This window comes from Cnephaeus nilssonii (genome assembly GCF_951640355.1).
Source record: "Cnephaeus nilssonii genome assembly, chromosome: 15".
In the NCBI taxonomy this organism is placed as follows: Eukaryota; Metazoa; Chordata; class Mammalia; order Chiroptera; family Vespertilionidae; genus Cnephaeus; species Cnephaeus nilssonii.
In genome coordinates this window covers 19350244-19368860 of record NC_137086.1, presented here as the reverse complement: position 1 = coordinate 19368860, position 18617 = coordinate 19350244, and the positions used below count along the sequence as shown (strand labels likewise).

General features: G+C 40.4%; 1 protein-coding gene across 5 annotated transcripts in view; it reads left to right on the top strand.

The window, feature by feature from the left end:
- DHX57 (DExH-box helicase 57) overlaps window positions 1-18617 on the top strand; it is a 111941-nt gene that overhangs the window by 88585 nt on the left and 4739 nt on the right. For all 5 annotated transcript variants that reach the window (XM_079792082.1, XM_079792084.1, XM_079792086.1 and 2 more), the window contains 11 exons: window positions 576-692; window positions 3332-3428; window positions 4180-4353; window positions 4976-5176; window positions 8298-8574; window positions 10672-10767; window positions 10855-10938; window positions 13177-13311; window positions 13981-14055; window positions 16124-16258; window positions 17318-17518. In XM_079792082.1, the coding sequence (XP_079648208.1) occupies window positions 576-692; window positions 3332-3428; window positions 4180-4353; window positions 4976-5176; window positions 8298-8574; window positions 10672-10767; window positions 10855-10938; window positions 13177-13311; window positions 13981-14055; window positions 16124-16258; window positions 17318-17518 (1592 nt within the window). The remainder of the gene's footprint in view (window positions 1-575; window positions 693-3331; window positions 3429-4179; window positions 4354-4975; window positions 5177-8297; window positions 8575-10671; window positions 10768-10854; window positions 10939-13176; window positions 13312-13980; window positions 14056-16123; window positions 16259-17317; window positions 17519-18617) is intronic.

Sequence of the window (18617 nt, the reverse complement as noted above, 5' to 3'; positions counted from 1 at the left end):
ATTTCCATGGGTTAATGTTACCTGGACAGACTCATGACTTGGTTAAATCTGGAAGAGGTTTCTAAAATGTATTTGACTTGGAATTTTATTTCTAGGACTGAAATTGTCAACAAGTGTGTGATGGATAAAAGAGGGAAAGGAAGGAGGAAAAAAAGTGGCCTATCTCGAGCTAGCCGGTTTTGCTCAGTGGATAGAGCGTCGGCCTGCCCTTGCGGGAGACAACTAATCGTCTCTCTCACATCAGTGTTTCTATTTCTGCCTTTCCCCTTCCCTTCCACTCTCTAAAATCAATGGACAGGTATCCTCGGGTGAGGATTAACCAAAAGAAAAAAAAAGTGGCGTATCTGGACCTTCCCAGCAGGGTTAGGAGCTTGCTCTTGGGGTCATTGTTCAAGCAAAAAGTTTTTTGAGTAAGCATGTATGTTCTGAAAAACTGAAAGAAACAAAATTCATTTTAGTACAACAAATGTTAACATCTGTGTTGTTAAATCACATCAAGACACTCACCTAGTTCCCAGGCATATTATCTTCAATAAGGTATAATTATCCTTCTGTTTTTTTTACCTTTCTTTCAGGGGTTAGCAAATCAGTCATCAAAACGATGTCCATCATGGATTTTGAAAAGGTTAATCTTGAATTAATAGAGGCCTTGTTAGAATGGATTGTGGATGGAAAGCACTCCTACCCCCCAGGTAACTGCTTCTTGTCTTCATTTATGTGTAAGATGGCAAAAGGGAAGGAGCTTACTTCCTGAGATCATGGGCACCACCTCCCTTCCTGGAGCCCTCACCCCACCCCGGTTAGGCTTTTCAAGGAGAAATTTTACCTTTTACCTTTTGAGGTTCACCCACTTTTTTTGCTCTGCACTGTTGTTCTCACCAAACAAAAAGATGTTAACAATTCAAAGTCCCAAAGGAAGAAAACCAAAAAGAAGGCCTGGATGATCCATTGTTACCCACTTAGACCCTGGCTAAAGGGGAGCCTAGTAGTGAGTGTTTGAATTTCATGAAGACTTTGCACACCAAGGCCAAAGGGCACTGGGGTTAAGAGAACAGCTTTAGAGTCTGATAAACATCCCAGCTCTACTACTCAGGAACTCCATAACCTTGGGTAAAGTGAATATTACAGATATCCCTGAAATAGATGGCCAAGCCATGAGAGCAGAACAGATCAGAAGACACATAAATATATAGACAAAATATTCTCTTCCATTCATATAGATTACCGTACTACTCTTAAATGGTGTGGTATTTTAGTAGGGAGGAGCATGCACTATGTAACGAAAAGAGAATGGGTGTGATACCAGAAACCCTAGGTTTGTGTCCATGCTCCACTATTACTGACTCTGTGACCTGGCCAAGTTACAGGGTCACTCTAAGGTGGTTGTGAGGATCAACTGAAATCATGTCTGTGAGCATGCTTTGAATACTATGAAGTGTTAAAACCAACTCTGAAACATACCTTTACCCGTCTTCAGAGTTTCATTTTTGTAATAATATTAGTGACCCGGTGCATGGATTTGTGCACATTGAAAGGAAATTAATTAGAAGGTGGCTGGTGGGGTGGGCTGGGCAAGATGGGCCAAACATACCTTGGAGCTAACCTCCCTCGGTCCCTCCTCAGCATCTGCCGAGTGAGTGGGGTCCCTCTGGCAGGTGGGGTCCCTTGGCCTGGCCTGTGGGGATTGGGCTAAAACTGGCTCTCCGACATCCCCCGAGGGGTTCCAGAGTGCGAGAGGGCACTCTGCAAAGTTGCTGTCATACAGGGTGTGGAACGCAAATGCAAGTGTGCAATAAACCAGATTTGGGCCGACAGTGCCCCAGCAAACAACATAACCCACAGCCAAAGGTGGAATCACATGGCCCTGCAAGGAATCGGGCTCCCTCTGTGCATCACCCGAGAACCGCCACTGCCAAGTCACTGCAGCTCAGCAGCTCCTGCATTGAGTGTCTGCCCCCTGGTGGTCAGTGTGTGTCACAGTGACTGGTCAGACAGTTGGACACTTAGCATATTAGCCTTTTATATACATAGACTAGAGGACCGGTGCACGAATTTGTGCACGGGTGGAATCCCTCAGCCTGGCCAGCAATCGGGGCCGTCTCACCCAGTCCCGATGGGGGCCAGTCGGCTGGGGAGGGACTGCAGGAGGTCTCCAGGGCATGTTCGGCCTTCTTGCCCAGTGCCGATTGGCCAGACCCCAGCAGCAAGGTAACCTACTGGTCGGAGCATCTGGCCCCTGGTGGTTGGTGCGTGTCATAGCGACTGGTCGAATGGTCTACCGATCTGTCGGACACTTAGCATATTATGCTTTTATTATATAGGATAGTTTCCTTATTTAGTGGGGAGAATAACTGCAATAAATAACAGGTCAGGAGTTCTTATGGACAGATCTTTGTTTTATATCCCATTGTACCTAGCACAGAGGTGACATGGGTACCCAGTAAATATTTGTGAAATTGAAATGTGTGCTAATTTCCTCTCCAAATAAAGCATGGAAGAAGGTAACTATCACTGAGTGATTGCTCTTGGCACAGAAATACACTATATAATCAGTTATCACTGCTTATTTTCTTTCATGTCAAATTTAAAAGTTCATAAACCTCCCTGGCTGGTGTGGCTCAGTTAATTGGGGTGTCGTCGCATGGATTCCCAGTCAAGACACATACCTAGGTTGTGGGTTCAGTCCTCAGTCCGGGCATGTACATGAGGCAACCAATATCTAGCTCTTTCTTTCTCCTTCCCTCCTTGCCTCCCTCCCTCTCTTCCTCTCTCTCTAAATAATCAATACTATATAGTCCTGAGTGAGGATTTGTTTTTTAAGCTCATAAACCATTAAATGGTATGGTTAATTAATGTGCTACATTTCCACATATGTCTCAATTTAGATTACCAGGTTGGTAAGCAAATTATACTTTCTTGTCTCATTTTCAGTCAAATGTTTATGGATATTTTTTAGTAATAGAAAGAAGAGTTTTCCTACCTTAAAAGACTAGAAGGATAATCTTCCTATAGAAATGGCAGTGACCAGTGCACTAAAGAAATAAGTTTAAAGAACTTTGCTAATGATGCTTGTATAAGTTAAGGCATTCTGTTTTCCCACACTTTTGTTTGTCCTGTTGCAGAAAGATAATATCCCATTTATTTTGTAGTAATTAAGTCAGAAAATATATTTTTAAAGTTTGTTATCTATTAATTTCTTGGGGACTTTAAAAAGAAAACGGAAAGTGAAAAATCTCAGATTACTACTTTTTTTAAAAATTAAAAATAGCTTTATAATCTGTTAATTTTTCCCTTTTTGCCTCTATCCGATTGATTCTCTTTATATACCCAGGTGCTATACTTGTATTTTTACCGGGATTGGCAGAAATCAAAATGCTTTATGAACAGCTACAGTCTAATTCTCTTTTCAACAACAGACGTAGTCATCGGTAAGTTAATTGCTTTCTGTATCCTCAATCATCTATTGCAGTTATATGCGAAGAAGAGTAACCAGAAAGGTCTTTTTAACAATCATCACCTTCTTTAGATTCTGCTGTTACTCCTCAAGAATACATTTGTTTATGCCAGCTGGAAATAGACAAACCTGTTTGTTCCAGAAAATCAGTCACTCCCATGCCATTAAAGAAAAATATTTCTCTTTACTTAGCATAGTGACTCAGCGAAATTGCATGTAATTTCAGTTGCTAGATACGGGGCATGGGAGAAGCCAATGTTAGTAACAACAAAGAAATGATCCCATTTTGAGAAAAAATAATTTTCAGTGATTTCTATTCTGGTGGAAAGAAACATTGGGTGTGTCTTCATATCGAAGGAGACACCTACTTGACAGATGAAAACTCCCTAGAAATATAAGAATGAAATTTCTTAGTGTATGTCACTGTCTCTGCCTCTCTTGCTCTGGATTTAAAGGTAGGGAAAAAATGAACATGTGCTCTTGTAAAATGTCAACTATTTAGTCTTCTTGATTATTTACTACTGAATTACACTCCAGTTTTTCCCAAGTTGATGCAAGGTTTTTAGTTTCATAGGATGAGTAAATACTTTGTCAGAATCAGAAAGCACCTTCCCATTCAGAGGAGCTGAGCCCTGAGGGTGGGTGGTGGTGGAGAAGTCCACCCCCTGTAGTCCAATTTCAGCACTTCACGCTAGAACACTCACTGTGCTTTTATTGCCTTCCAGATGTGTAGTTCACCCACTTCATTCATCTTTATCCAGTGAAGAGCAGCAAGCTGTGTTTATAAAACCTCCTGTAGGTGTAACTAAGATTATAATTTCCACCAACATTGCTGAGACATCCATAACCATTGATGATGTTGTCTATGTCATCGATTCTGGGAAAATGAAAGAAAAGAGGTATTCTCTTTTGGCAGTATAAGGGAGGGGCTAAAGATGTCTCATTAGAATGACAAAGCTCTTAATAGTTAATGCTATTAAACTACATGGATTGTGTTTGAAAAAATATTTTATGAAAACTATATAAATATATGAGTGAGGCTATATTCAGATCATATTCTTAAAGTCAGACGGAGATGGAAAGTTTAAGGTTTTATCTTGGAAGTAATTAATTATTTTTCCTCCTTTTTTCATATGCTTTACATGTGCTTGAATGAAAAAGCATTGATATGGAAGTTGATATGTGTTAATTAGTTTGATATTGGAATCATTTCACAATGTCTACATATATCAAAACATCACATTGTACACCTTAAATATATACAATTTTTATTTGTCAAAAATAAAGATGAAAATGAATTTTTTTAAAAAAGAGAAGAGTTAAATAGATTGTATGTAGTAGTGTTCCAAACCCTTTAAAGTAGCACTATTCTCCTGCCAGGAACTCAGCTATCACAGAACACAGAGGACACTGTGTCCTTCTACAGAAGGAAGGTGGTTCATCTAATCTCTCCATGCTGAATCGAGTGTTGGCCACATCTTTATAAAATAACCCTTTCTGACATTTTCTTTTTCTTTATAGATATGATGCCAGCAAAGGGATGGAAAGTCTAGAGGATACTTTTGTCTCTCAAGCAAATGCTCTGCAAAGAAAAGGTCGAGCTGGTCGTGTTGCATCTGGGGTCTGCTTCCATTTGTTCACTAGCCATCACTTCAGTCACCAGCTTCTAAAGCAGCAGCTGCCAGAAATACAAAGAGTGCCGTTGGAACAGCTCTGTCTAAGGTACATCCATGTTTTCTTTTTCTTAGTAGGAGACATTTTGCTGAGAATGGACATAGAAAGAGCTCTTCAGTGTTACCTATACCATTCCTTTTAAGTTTCTGCACATAAAGATCTCTTACATTGGAGAGGATAGTCCTGTAATAGACCTTAAGAAGACCTTTGTGAGTCAGAAAAGTAATCTAACTTAACGAGAGTAAGTTAGAGGTTCCACCAATATTAAATCATCACATGGAAAAATCTACAACCTCATTATCAGTTAGAGCAAAGTGAACAAAAACTACTTGAAAATTCCATTATTTACAAGATGAACAAATAAGAATAAGTATCATAAAATGGAATTTCATGAATGAATGATCAAACTCAATGTTATTGCAGGTGGGAAATCTATGGTTCAACCTTTCTGAAAATTTGCTTGGCATTATACAAGAACTCTAAAACTGTCCATGCCCTTAGACCCACTCATCACTTTGAGGGAGTATGCCCATAAAATAGTAATGCAAAGGAAAAAAGATGCTTGTGTAAAGCTGTTATAGCTTTTCTTTTACCCAGTAAATTTATTTTGAGAGCCTTCCATTTGCCAGGGGGTGGGCTAAGCACAGGGGTACTGTAGGATACAAGACACAGTCCCTGCTTTCTCTAGTGTTCATGGTGAGGTCTTAAGAAACTGGGCAAGCAGATTCCTTGAATTAAGGTAGTAACAATGCAAATGAAGAGCAGTGAAGGGATTGGAGAGAGCTTTGAAGTTGATTGACCCTTGAGGGAGGATGAGAGAAGGGGAAATGTTATATATGTAGCACATATGATTTAAAAACAACCCAAATGCAACAGTGGGGAAATAGGTATATTATATAGGCCAGCATGGTTCATTCTTTTTTTCTTTCTTTCTTTTTTTTTTTGCTAAATCAAAATTTAAGTGGATTACTATCAATGCATGTGTTAAAATGAAACATCTATGTGATCTAAGTGGAAAAAAGCTAGATCCCAAATATGTGTCCATTAGTAAATATGTAAAATTGTATGTTTACCAGTATCAGTTCACAGCTTAAAAAGGAAATGCATATAAGTGAGATAAAGAAATCCTATCTAATAAAAGAGCAATATGCAAATTAACCATCACTCCGCTACACCCACAAGCCATGCCTACCAGCCAATCAGAGCGAGTATGCAAATTAACCATAACCAAGATGGCTGCGGCCACAGAGCGAGCAAGAAGGAGGCTTGGGTTTCCCAGGCGATGGAGGAAGCCAAGCTTTCCACACACCCTGGCGGGCCCAGGCCTCCACTCAAGGGTACAAAGTTTCAATTATAGAAGATAAATAAATTCCAACAGAAATGGCGGCAGCCACGGAGAGAGCAGGAGGCTTGGCTCCGCTCCAGGCTACAAAGTTTCAAATATAGAAGATAAATAAACCCCAGATACCAGGGTCTCCACTTGGGTCACCAGGGGGCGTGGCCGGCCTGCAAACCACCACAGGCCCCTCGCCCAGGCTGCCGCATGCCCCAAGGGAACCCCCACCCTGATCTGGGACACCCTTCAGGGCAAACCAGCTGGCCCCCACCCATGCACCAGGCCTCTATCCTATCTAATAAAAGAGTAATATGCAGATTGACCATCACTCCAACACACAAGATGGCTGCCCCCATGTGGTCAAAGATCCTGCCCCCATGTGGACACAATATGGCCACCACAAGATGGCCAGCAGGGGAGGGAAGTTGAGAGGGACCAGGCCTGCAAGGGAGAGCAGTTGGGGGCGATCAAGCCTGCAGGGGATGGCAGTTAGTTAGGGGTGACCAGGCCGGCAGAGGAGGGAAGTTGGGGGCGACCAGGCCTGCAGGGAAGGGCAGTTGCGGGGGACCCAGGCCTGCAGGGGAGAGCAGTTGGGGGGATATGGTCTGCAGGGGAGGGTAGTTAGGGGTGACCAGGCCTGCAGGGGAGGGCAGTTAGGGGTGACCAGGCCTGCAGGGGAGGGCAGTTAGGGGCAAACAGGCTAGCAGGGGAGCAGTTAGGCATCAATCAGGCTGGCAGGGGAGTGGTTAGGGTGTGATCAGGCTGGCAGGCAGAAGCAGTTAGGGGCAATCAGGAAGGCAGACAGGCGAGCAGTTGGGAGCCAGCAGTCCTGGATTGTGAGAGGGATGTCCGACTGCCCGTTTAGGCCCGATCCCACCGGGCAGTCGGACATCCCCTGAGGGGTCCCAGATTGGAGAGGGTGCAGGCTGGGCTGAGGGACACCCCCACCCCCTTGCACGAATTTGGTGCACCGGGCCTCTAGTCTATATATATAAAAACCTAATATGCAAAGTGTCCCCGAGGAAGTTCAACTGACTAGGAGTTCAATCGCTCGCTATGATGTGCACTGACCATCAGGGGGTGGCACAGAATGAAGGAAGGCCCCAGCCGGCAGCCGGGGAAGGGAGGCCCTGGCCAGCAGCTGCTAGGGACCTACCCGTGCACGAATTTCATGCACTGGGCCTCTAGTGTTATATAAGATTTTTCTCCTCTGAAAACTGCTTAAATTCATAATTTAAACCAATAGCTTTTCAAGAGCTGTCAAAAGGCAGGACACAGTGCAGATTGATTTTATAAACAAATATTATGCAATTTCAGATGTGGGAAAGAGAATAAGTAGATCATTCCAATTTTATTTCATTATTTGATTCCACTATTATGAAAAGAAGCATTTTGAAAGTTTATAGAGAGAATTTTCTTAATCTCAATAAATTTCAGAATCTGAACGTGTTTCTGCAATTTATTGCTGGAGAATGAGGAGACATAAGAGATTTTTTTTTTTAATTTTAAACTAACACTGTCTGGTTTATGAAAGCATATATCTAGGAAATTATAAACTGCTAGAGGCACAGCGCACGAAATTCGTGCACGGGTAAGGTCCCTAGCAGCTGCTGGCTAGGGCCTCCCTTCCCCGGCTGCCGGCTGCCTGCCGGGCCTTCCTTCATCCCACGCTGCCCCTGGTGGTCAGCGCATGTCATAGCAAGCGATCGAACTCCCAAGGGGACACTTTGCATATTAGGCTTTTCTATATATAGATTTTTATTCAAGAAAGAAGCTTATTTCTTGGTGTGATCCCATCATAAATAAAATTGTCAAATTATTTTTTTTCCCCAGAATTAAAATTTTGGAAATGTTTAGCACTCATAATCTCCAATCGGTGTTCTCTCGGCTCATTGAACCACCACACCCTGATTCTCTTCGTGCCTCAAAAATACGATTACGAGACTTGGGAGCATTAACTACAGATGAAAAACTGACCCCCCTTGGGTATCACTTAGCCTCTCTGCCTGTGGATGTGAGAATTGGCAAACTGATGCTATTTGGGTCTATCTTCCGCTGTTTGGATCCTGCTCTCACCATCGCTGCCAGTTTGGCTTTTAAGTCTCCTTTTGTAAGTAAACAACATTCATCTAAACTGGAGTCCAGGCCCCGCCGGCGTGGCTTAGTGGTTGAGCATTGACCTATGAACCAGGAGGTCATGGTTCAATTCCCAGTGGGGGCTCATGCCCAGGCTACAGGCTTTATCCTCAGTGGCGGACATGCAGGAGGCAGCTGATCGATGTTTTTTTCTCATCATTGATGTTTCTGTCTGTCTCTCTCTGTCCTTTCCTCTCTGAAATCAATAAAAATATATTTAAGAACTTAAAATAAAATAAAAATAAACTAGAGTCCATTGGTCTCTAAGGGTGCCATGGGGGCCACAAGGTTATGTGAACCCCCTAAAAATTTTCTTGTACATTGTATGTGAATTTTTCAGGGTACAATGTCTTTAACTTTTATCTGATGCTCAAATAAATCCATGCCCCAAATGATGATTAAGAACTGGAGATCTAACTTATTAAAATAATCTAATTTTTTTTTTATTATATGGCTCATTATAGGAAAATCAGAAAATACAAACAAGTACTAGTAAAAGGTACCTCTGCATGATTTTACCAGGGAGTAAATACATTGGACCACTTATTTTTTTAACAGCTTTATTGAAATACTAGAGGTCCAATGCACAAAATTTGTGCAAGGGGCTCGGCCCCCTGCAGCTGCTTCTGCCTCGGCCCCTGCCCACCGCCGCGGCTTTATCCAGAAGGTCGTTTGGAAGGATGTCCTAGTCTAATTAGCATATTATGCTTTTATTATTATAGATAATTCATCCAAAGTGTACAACTCAGTAGTTTTTAATACTGTGTGCAGTCATCACCATAGTCAGATTTAGAATATTTTACCACCGCATAAAGAGACCTCATAACTATTACTCCCCAATTCCCTTTAATCCTCCCATCCACTTCAGCCCTGGGCAACCACCAGTCTCCTTCCTGTCTCTATAGATTTGCCTCTTCTGGACATTTCATATTGATGAAATAATACAATATGTGGTCTTTTCTGACAGGCTTCTTCACTTAGCATAATGCTTCATCCTTTTTATGGCCAAATAATATTCCTTTGTATGAATATACCACATTTTATTTATGCATTCAGTACTTGATCGACATTTGCGGTTGTTTCCATCTCAAATTTTCTGATTTCTGATTTTAGTTTTTCTGGTTATTTAGGCATGTGTTCTTTAATTTCCACATACTTATGAGTTTCCCAGTTTTTTCCATTATTGATTTCTGATTTCATTCTATTATGTCCAGAGAACATACTCTGTATTATTTCAGTCCTTTAAAGGTTATTAAGCTTTGAATTATGGCCAAGCATATAGTCTGTCTTGGAGAGTATTTTATGTGGACTTAAGAATGGATATTCTGCTGTTGTTGGATAGAGTGTCACTTGGCCTTTTTCACCACGGCTTATCTCAGAGAGACTGGGGAATAGGTTAATATACCCATTTTATTCAGCTTTAATGTTATACTTCATGAAATTGTAAACACATAGATCTGAAAAAAGATCTTCGTTCAGTCCCCTCATTTAACAACAAATGACAAAACCAAGCACCTGAGTGGGTAATGTAGCTTACTCAGGGGCATATGGGCCGATATTGTTGTGAGTAGGACCTCTGTCTCAAATCGTCTAAATAAACCTCTCACTGGCTTCTTTGTTTTATTGGAATACAGAAATATTGATGTTCATTAGAAATAGTGATGTCATCCTTAGCCTAAACTCGGCATCTGTCCTTTGCTGGGTTTTGTAAACATAATGTTAATTTCCCAAATATGATCCTTTTCCCACCGGCCCTCCTAAAAAGGAAGGTGTTTGAAAAGTTAGAATTTTAGATTTCAGATCTAGCTTTCAGAATGAGTGTCTCTTTGATGACATCTTGCCACCAGGAACTAAAAGACTTAGTAGAGCTTATTTGGGATGGGCAGACAGACTTACAAGGGCAAATAGTGGTAGCTTGCCCGTGATCACCATAATGCCTATAATCAGCCACAAACTGAGTACTCTTTGTGCCACACAACACACTTCCCAAGGCACCTTGCTTCAGCAGTAGGAAAGTCCATGTGAAACCAGAAGTAAAATGTGTCCTTCAAATCTGATGTTCCTCATTTAGGTGTCTCCCTGGGATAAAAAAGAGGAAGCTAACCAGAAAAAGTTAGAATTTGCATTCGCAAACAGTGATTATCTGGCCCTTCTACGAGCATATAAGGTAAGTATATAACCTAATAGCTGAGGATTATTCCAGAGCTGGCGCTAAAGACAGAGAAAGTTCATTTTGATTTTCTTCAACATTTAGGGGTGGCAGCTGAGTATGAAAGAAGGTATGCGAACAAGTTATAATTACTGCAGACAGAACTTCTTGTCGGGCCGAGTTCTTCAGGTGAGTCATTTCTGTGGCAGTTTGTTCTCATTCGTTTTCTATTAGAGTGTCAGAGGGTCTGCAACTTTGTCTGGCGTGTCCCGCCTTGACATTGAAAATGTTATTTCTGGAATATGCTCAGCTTCACCAGCTGTGTGAGACAGACTCCTGAACTATGCATGACATCGGCCTCCTGTGCTAAACCTTTTCCTTTTTTCAGTGAGCTTGTGTTTACTTACGGGGAGGACGGGGAAATATAGGCACTCCGAAGGTTACTGCTTACTGGAAGTCAGTTTTTCCAGTAATTTTACCAGGTATTCTTTTAAAAAAAAATTTTTTTTTTATTGTTTAAAGTATTACATGTAATATATATATATATATATATATATATATATATATATATATATATTATATTACCAGGTATTCTTAACCTGGATCCATATCGCCTGAAATTGTATGCAAAATCATGTGCCTATACATATGTGCCTTATTCTGGGAGAAAGGAATCATGCTTTTAGCAGGTTCTCAAAGTGGTGTATGAGCATCCTTAACCTCTATCCTCTCCCTCAAACGAAAGAATGAATACTGAACCAGATTTTCCTCATGCCCATCAGAGGCTACTATGTCAATGATGAGTACACAGGAAAGAAAAAGGTTTATCACCTTCTGTGTGGTAACAGGCAGGGCTCTGTCCTCTATTGTGACAGTGTTTCTAGATCTCCCTCCAAAGTGGCACAAGAAGCCAGATACTGATGGTGCACATCTTTGGGTAATGTTTTATTCCAAGGTTTTGAGGCTGGAAGGGCGAAGAACGTTACTTTCATATTAAAAGATGGCCTGGAGTAGAACACAAAACCAGTACCTGACATTATTTATGTATCTCTCTATCCCAGAAACTCCCTCAGAGCAGAGACCTTACCTGTTTTGTCCATCTCTCTATCCCCAGTGCCTAGAACAATGCTTAGCACACAGCTGATGCTCAGTAAAGGTTCACTGAATAAATGCATGCATCCCAGTATTCGCCTTCATTCTCCTCTGCCTTTAGATGTACTCCAGTGAGGCATTTTGAGAAAGCGGAGGTTCTAGCTGTATTCTAAGTACATAGAAAGCAATAATTTTTCAGTCATGGCTGCACATTAGATTCACCTGAGGAGGCTTAAAACAAAAAAGTAAAAATGCCCAGGTTCCACCCCAGGCCAGTTTCATCGGATCTCCAGGGCTAGGGCCTCAGCGTCTGTTCACTGTCGCTATTGTTGACCAAGTGATTCTAACACACAGCAAGAGTTAGAATCACTAATCTAAAGGACATTTTTATATGTGTGATGCAATAATAAATATTTCCTCTGGTCATTAAGATCTTTTAAGTATAAAATTATATTTCTTTTAAATTACATTTTTTACTAAATTTACTTTTTTTTTTTTCAGGATACTGTAGATTTTGCTGTGCTCTATGAGGTCCATCAAATAGAGTTCCCTCTTTTCACTAAACTCTAGCTTACTTTAACAAGAAGTCAATTAAAGCCATGTATTTATTTATGGCATATTTAACTCCGGGTTATATTTTGCCATGTTCCATATGTACTCGAGACATTCCTAGAAAACACATTGTCATCAAGAGACAGGATAGTGTTGCTTCACTCTCAGTTCCCAGTATGTCTTTATCTCCTTTTCTGTTGTCTGATGTGCAGCTTATATTTGAACAGAAGCCAGAAGAGGAGGAGGTTTGGGCTTTTTCTTTCTCATACTTGTGCTCAGCTACAAAAAGGAGGGCCTAAATCTAAACCAGTTAATAATGTTCCTATTCCTAGGAAAAGATGTGAGCCAGCGAGACAAGGTAAGAGAAAGGGCAAGTGGTGAATGCAGAACCAACCACTGTAGGCTCAGGTAGAGAACCAAGAGGACCTGAGCAGAAATGCAGGTAGGAAAGACCTAGGCAGGGTCCCAAACAAAGTTAACTGCACTGTTTGCTGACCGGGAAAATTCCAGGAAAATCAGACCTATCCAAAATCCAATGAACATGATTTTTAAAATGTAATCTAGAGGTAAATAAATGATCTTTGGGGTTTTCGTAGCTTATTGATTTCTCTGGAACTATTTAGCTCTGCCGGTTTGCATCCATGTAAACTGCCTTTTTGGGAATGACCTGTTTGATGAACCCATATGAGCCTCATTACTGTGCACTGAAGTAATGAGTGACTGTCTCCACTTACCTTTGATATGTTGATGTCCCTGCTTAAACACTTTTTCCACTTCTTTCAGGAAATGGCCAGCCTCAAACGACAATTTACTGAACTGCTATCAGATATAGGCTTTGTGAAGGAGGGACTCAGAGCCAGAGAAATTGAGAAAAGGGCCCTGGGAGGAGATGGTATCCTGGAAGCCACAGGAGAAGAGGTAAAGAATGTATAATTAGCTCTTATTTCTCTTTAATTAGCACATGAATAGTATTTTAACTCAGGAACACATGTAGGCATCCTTCACTTAAGCCTATGAGCAGTGGTTTTGTGGCAATCTTGGTTTTCTTCTTTCCACAAATAAGTGTCAGCTAACACTGATAAAACCAGAAGGGTTTTTGTTTTTCAAATTTCACTAATTCTCGATAAATCCGTAAGAGGTAGAATCGACTTTCCAATAATGTCTTCTTAAATCAGACCACCTTTTTCCCAACCAAGAATAGTTTTTGTATCACTATAGGAAGAATACTTCTTCAAGATGAACCTGATGCCACTCTGTTCCAACTGAAGTTGGTACTTTCTGGAGATTGTGAACATCTCATGAACCAGAATCTTTGTCTCTCCTGAGCCTTAGGAACACGGGCTTTGTGGCTGCTTTGCAGAAATCTGGGAGGAGTTTCCATGGGCTTCTTGGCATGGGTCCTGTGTGGATGTGTTCCAATAGATATACTTTTCACTTAGAAAATACAATTTTTCTAGCACAGGGATAGAAGTTAGATGCTTTTGTCTGTTTTAAGATAGAAATCAAATGATATATAATGGTAACTTCCAGGGCACAGACAAAAGTAGCCACATTACTTATGAAATTAATGCTGCATTTCTCTCACAGGCAAATTCAAATGCTGAGAACCCCAAGCTGATATCAGCAATGCTGTGTGCTGCTCTGTATCCAAATGTAGTGCAGGTAACAAAATGCTTTCCCTGGATTCTCCCACAACCTGTCTCACTAGCAGCCAAGGATATAAGTTAAGTCCTAGCATTAATCATCTCACGCAGCAAATACACACACAGCCTTTTAAACTTAGTGTGCATTTCTAATCCTTCATTTCCTTATTCCTGTTTAGATGCATTGTTCAAGAACATTTATTGTATAAAATAGGTTGCTTCTTTAATCCTTCTGACATGACATTCCAGGAATTAAAATGGACATGTATGTCACTTTCTCAGCCAACCTGTGCCTAAATAACTATCCTTCTGTGTTAGATAGGAACTTCATTTGACTACATTTTTTCTTATGCCTTTTCCCTGGACTAACCTTAGATTAAGAACAAAGTCAAACAAGTCAGTGGTTTGCCAGGGACCACCTGTGCCAGCCCACTTCCGGAAACCCCTTGTTGGGCTCTTACCTGAGTTCTCATTATCCAGTCCTTGTCACCTTAGAATTTGAGTTTGTTGGAGTGCTGAATCACTTCTTTTTTAACTGTTTGTTAAATTCTCAGTTGACATTCACTAGTTTATGGTTTGTTTATGCTTAGTACTTGCATGTTTTTCAAATCATTTGAAATTTACTTTAAAAAAAATCATTTGGAACAAAACTATGGAGACAAAAATAAAATCAGGGGTTGGGGAGGTGATGAATAGACAGAGCATAGTGGATTTTAGGGCAGTAAAATTACTACATATCATAATGAAGGATACATGTCATTATACATTTACCCAAGCCCATAGAATGTATAACACCAAGAGTGTACCCTAAAGTAAACTATGGATTTGGGGTAATTATGATGTGACAAAATTTACTGTCATAAGCCCCCCCCATAATGAACACTCTCAAACTCTTGGTAGGAATAAAACTGATACATCTTTTCTACATAGCAGTTTCATTTCTAAAGATTTATTAAGAAATAATTGCATATATGCATAAAGATACATCTAGGTAAATGTTTGCAATTATAAACTGTTAGAATGAACAATCTAATTTTCTAATAATGGGGAGTTTATTGGTTAAATTATGAGGTACTATATTGCCATTAAGAATTATGTGGGGTGTTTTTTTTTAAAAGGAATTATGTTTTAGGAAATTATTTTAAAACATGGAAAAAGTTCTCAATATATTAAGTTTAAAAAGTATATTTATAGAAAATGATCCTATATTAGTTTCAATGCATATGTACATCAGTATTTATATTGTGTTTATAGTTTTCTACATACAGTATATAACATAAATCTAACAGACAAACTAAAATTATATTTATCAAATAATAATGCTAGTTATTTCTTAATTATGTGATGATTACAGGAAGTCTTTATTTTCTTTTTTCCTAATATGTTATTTATACAGGAAACATGTATCATTTTTATAATATATATATATATATATATATATATATAATTCATATATGTATATGTATACATAGCTTTTCAATTTCTTTTTCAAATGGACTACTCTGTTTATTCATGATTTTTTTTTCTGTTCATACAATGTTTTCTTGCTGTTTTGAAAGAAATTCATTTGGAAATGTGGGATTGAGATTGATAGTCAGCAGATTCCAGATCTCTGCACCTGATAATTAGTACAGACCTGAAATATCAACGTAGTTTCTCCCCATGTGGCTGCTGTGTGATGTAGTCACCCAGTGCTACTGTACCTACATTCACACTTTTTTTTTATTTCAGAGAGAGATAGAAACATCAATGATGAGAGAGAATCATTGATTGGCTGCCTCCTGCACAAACCCCAGTGGGAACTGAGCCCGCAATCCGAGCATGTGCCCTGACTGGGAATCGAACCGTGACCTCCTGGTTCATAGGTCAACGCTCAATCACTGAGCCACACTGACCGCACATTCACTTTTTGATGGTTTGAACAGAAAAGCAAAAAATATTCTTATATTGCTTTCAGAAGGAAACTAAGTGAGAGAGGGAAGAAACAGCAAAGGCATTCAAACAAGTGTGGTTTTGTGCCAAGGAATACAGCCTATAGTGAAAACGTACATTTTAAATATCTATTTTTACAAATACCTATTGTTTAGGTGAAAAGCCCAGAAGGGAAGTTTCAGAAGACCAGTACTGGAGCTGTCAGAATGCAACCAAAATCTGATGAGCTGAAGTTTGTCACCAAGAATGATGGATATGTGCACATTCACCCTTCATCAGTGAACTATCAGGTCAGAATAGCACATACATATGTACTCCCAGTTACATATGGCAAGTGGGGTGGGAAACAGTCTCTTAAGTTCAGCCAAACCGTGCTCTATCACTTGCTGTGCCCAGCAGCATCACTGGGTAAGCAAACCATCTCAGCTTGGTGACAAATGTTATGAAGAGAAATCAGTCAGAGAGATTGAGAGATAGGAGAGGGGCTGTCTTCCATAGAGTGGTCAGGGAAGAACTCTCTGGGGAGCAAACCACGGAGCAAATCCTAAGGGCAGGGAAGGGCAAGCCATGCAGGTATCTAAAGAGAACATTCCAGCAAAGGAAATAAGTGCGAAGACCATGAGAGGGAGCATGTTTGGTGTGTTCCAGGAAGTGCAGGCTGGCGGCCAGGGCACGTGCAGTGGGATGATTAGGGTGAGGGTGCCGGGTAATTGGGACAAGCAGGCAATGGTCAGGTCATGTGGGACCTTGCGAGCCATGGCAAGGATCTGGGATTTTGTCTTTGGGAAATCATTGGAGCATTTTGAGCCCTAACTGGATTTGTGTTTTTAAACGATCTCTGTGGTTGCTGTGTGGAATAGAAGCTGTAAAGGTGCAAAGGAGCAGGGCAAGTACTTAGGAAGCACTGCAGTGGTCTGTATGGGGTAATGATGGTTCGTACAAGGGGCTGGCTATAGAAGTGGTCAGAACGTGTCAGTTCATTATGTATTTTGAAAATAGAGCTGACAGGACTTAGCAATGATGTAGATAGAGTGAGGGGAAAAAGTACAATCAAGGATGACTCTTTGGGGTTTGAGCAATGGGGCGAAGGGGAGTGCCATTTACTTAGATGATGAACACTGCGTGGAGGGGAAATCAAGAATTTCTTTTGAACATAAGAAATTTGATGTGCTTATTAGATCCCAAGTGGAGATGTCAAGTAGGTAGTTGCACATACAAGTCTGGAAAGGTACAGACTGGAGATGATTTTGTAAGTCACTGACAGGTGGTTTTTGCATCTATGGGGCGGGTGGAGGTCCCCTCATGTTGCCAGTGACATCGCTGTCATCACCTGAGGTTTTCTGCTCCAGGTCAGACACTTTGACAGCCCCTACCTGCTGTACCACGAGAAGATCAAAACTAGTCGGGTGTTCATCCGCGACTGCAGCATGGTGTCTGTGTACCCGCTGGTCTTGTTCGGAGGAGGCCAAGTGAATGTGCAGCTTCAAAGGGGAGAGTTTGTCGTCTCCTTGGATGATGGTTGGATTCGTTTTGCAGCTGCTTCCCATCAGGTAAGGACAGATCCATCCTGTGAATCTTAAGCCATGAAGGTCTTTGATAATATGAAGTATAGGCCATTCCTTCAGGGACCAAGGCCAACAGAGCTGGTTAAGAGTGAATGGTGGGTCTGCAGTGAGATACTAAGAAAGGCTGAGGCTGGAGTGACGCCAGGGCAGAGCCTTAGTAAGACTTCCAGCAGCACACCTGAGGGGGAGCCCAGGCTGGGCTGGTGTGGACGATTCTGGACGGAAGCTGAGTGAGGTGTTGGACCTTCCTCATTGATATGCAAATAATGTGCTCACCAAAGAAACATCAGAAAATATAAATGAGCAAAAATAAATAAAAATCACCCTGAGTCTACCTCTACCATTAATAAAACAGGTCATGGATCTGAATTCTTTTATTCTCAGGTCTCAGTTATGCTCCATGTGGAGCCTGCAGAAAACATTTAAGGGGCAGTACATATGTTTAAGGAATAAAAACTCAGTCAACACTTGCATCTGTTAGAAATCTTATGTTGCCAGAAGCAAAAGCACCAACTCAAACAAAGGGAATATACTGGTGTATTTAACTGTAAAGTCTAAAGCAGCACAATCCAATAGAAATATGTGAGCCACTATGTAATTTTAATTTTTCTAGTAGCCACATTTAAAAAAAGTAAAAATAAAAAAAGTAAAAAGAAAGAAGTAAAATTATTCTTAATATATATTAAGTAACCTAATACATCTAAGAGATTTTAATTTCAACACATCCTATATAATAAAGAGCTAATATGCAAATGATCATGACACCCTCACGCCATAAAGACCAATCAACAGGAGGCTGTGTGCATGGCGAGGCCAGGGGATGTGAGGCTGTTATTGTTTATTTATTAATAAATGTATATATTATTTTCATATACATTTTACTAATTTTCTTTCATCTCTGACACTTCTATTATAGAGAAAGGGCAAATAGCAATATTAAAATATTTCCTCTAAATAATTCCATTTTAATGTGCACGAATTTTGTGTGCTGGGCCACTAGTAATCAATATAAAAATTTATTGAGATATTTTACATTCTTTTTTCATACTAAGTCTTCAAACTCTGGTGTGTATTTTACATTCAC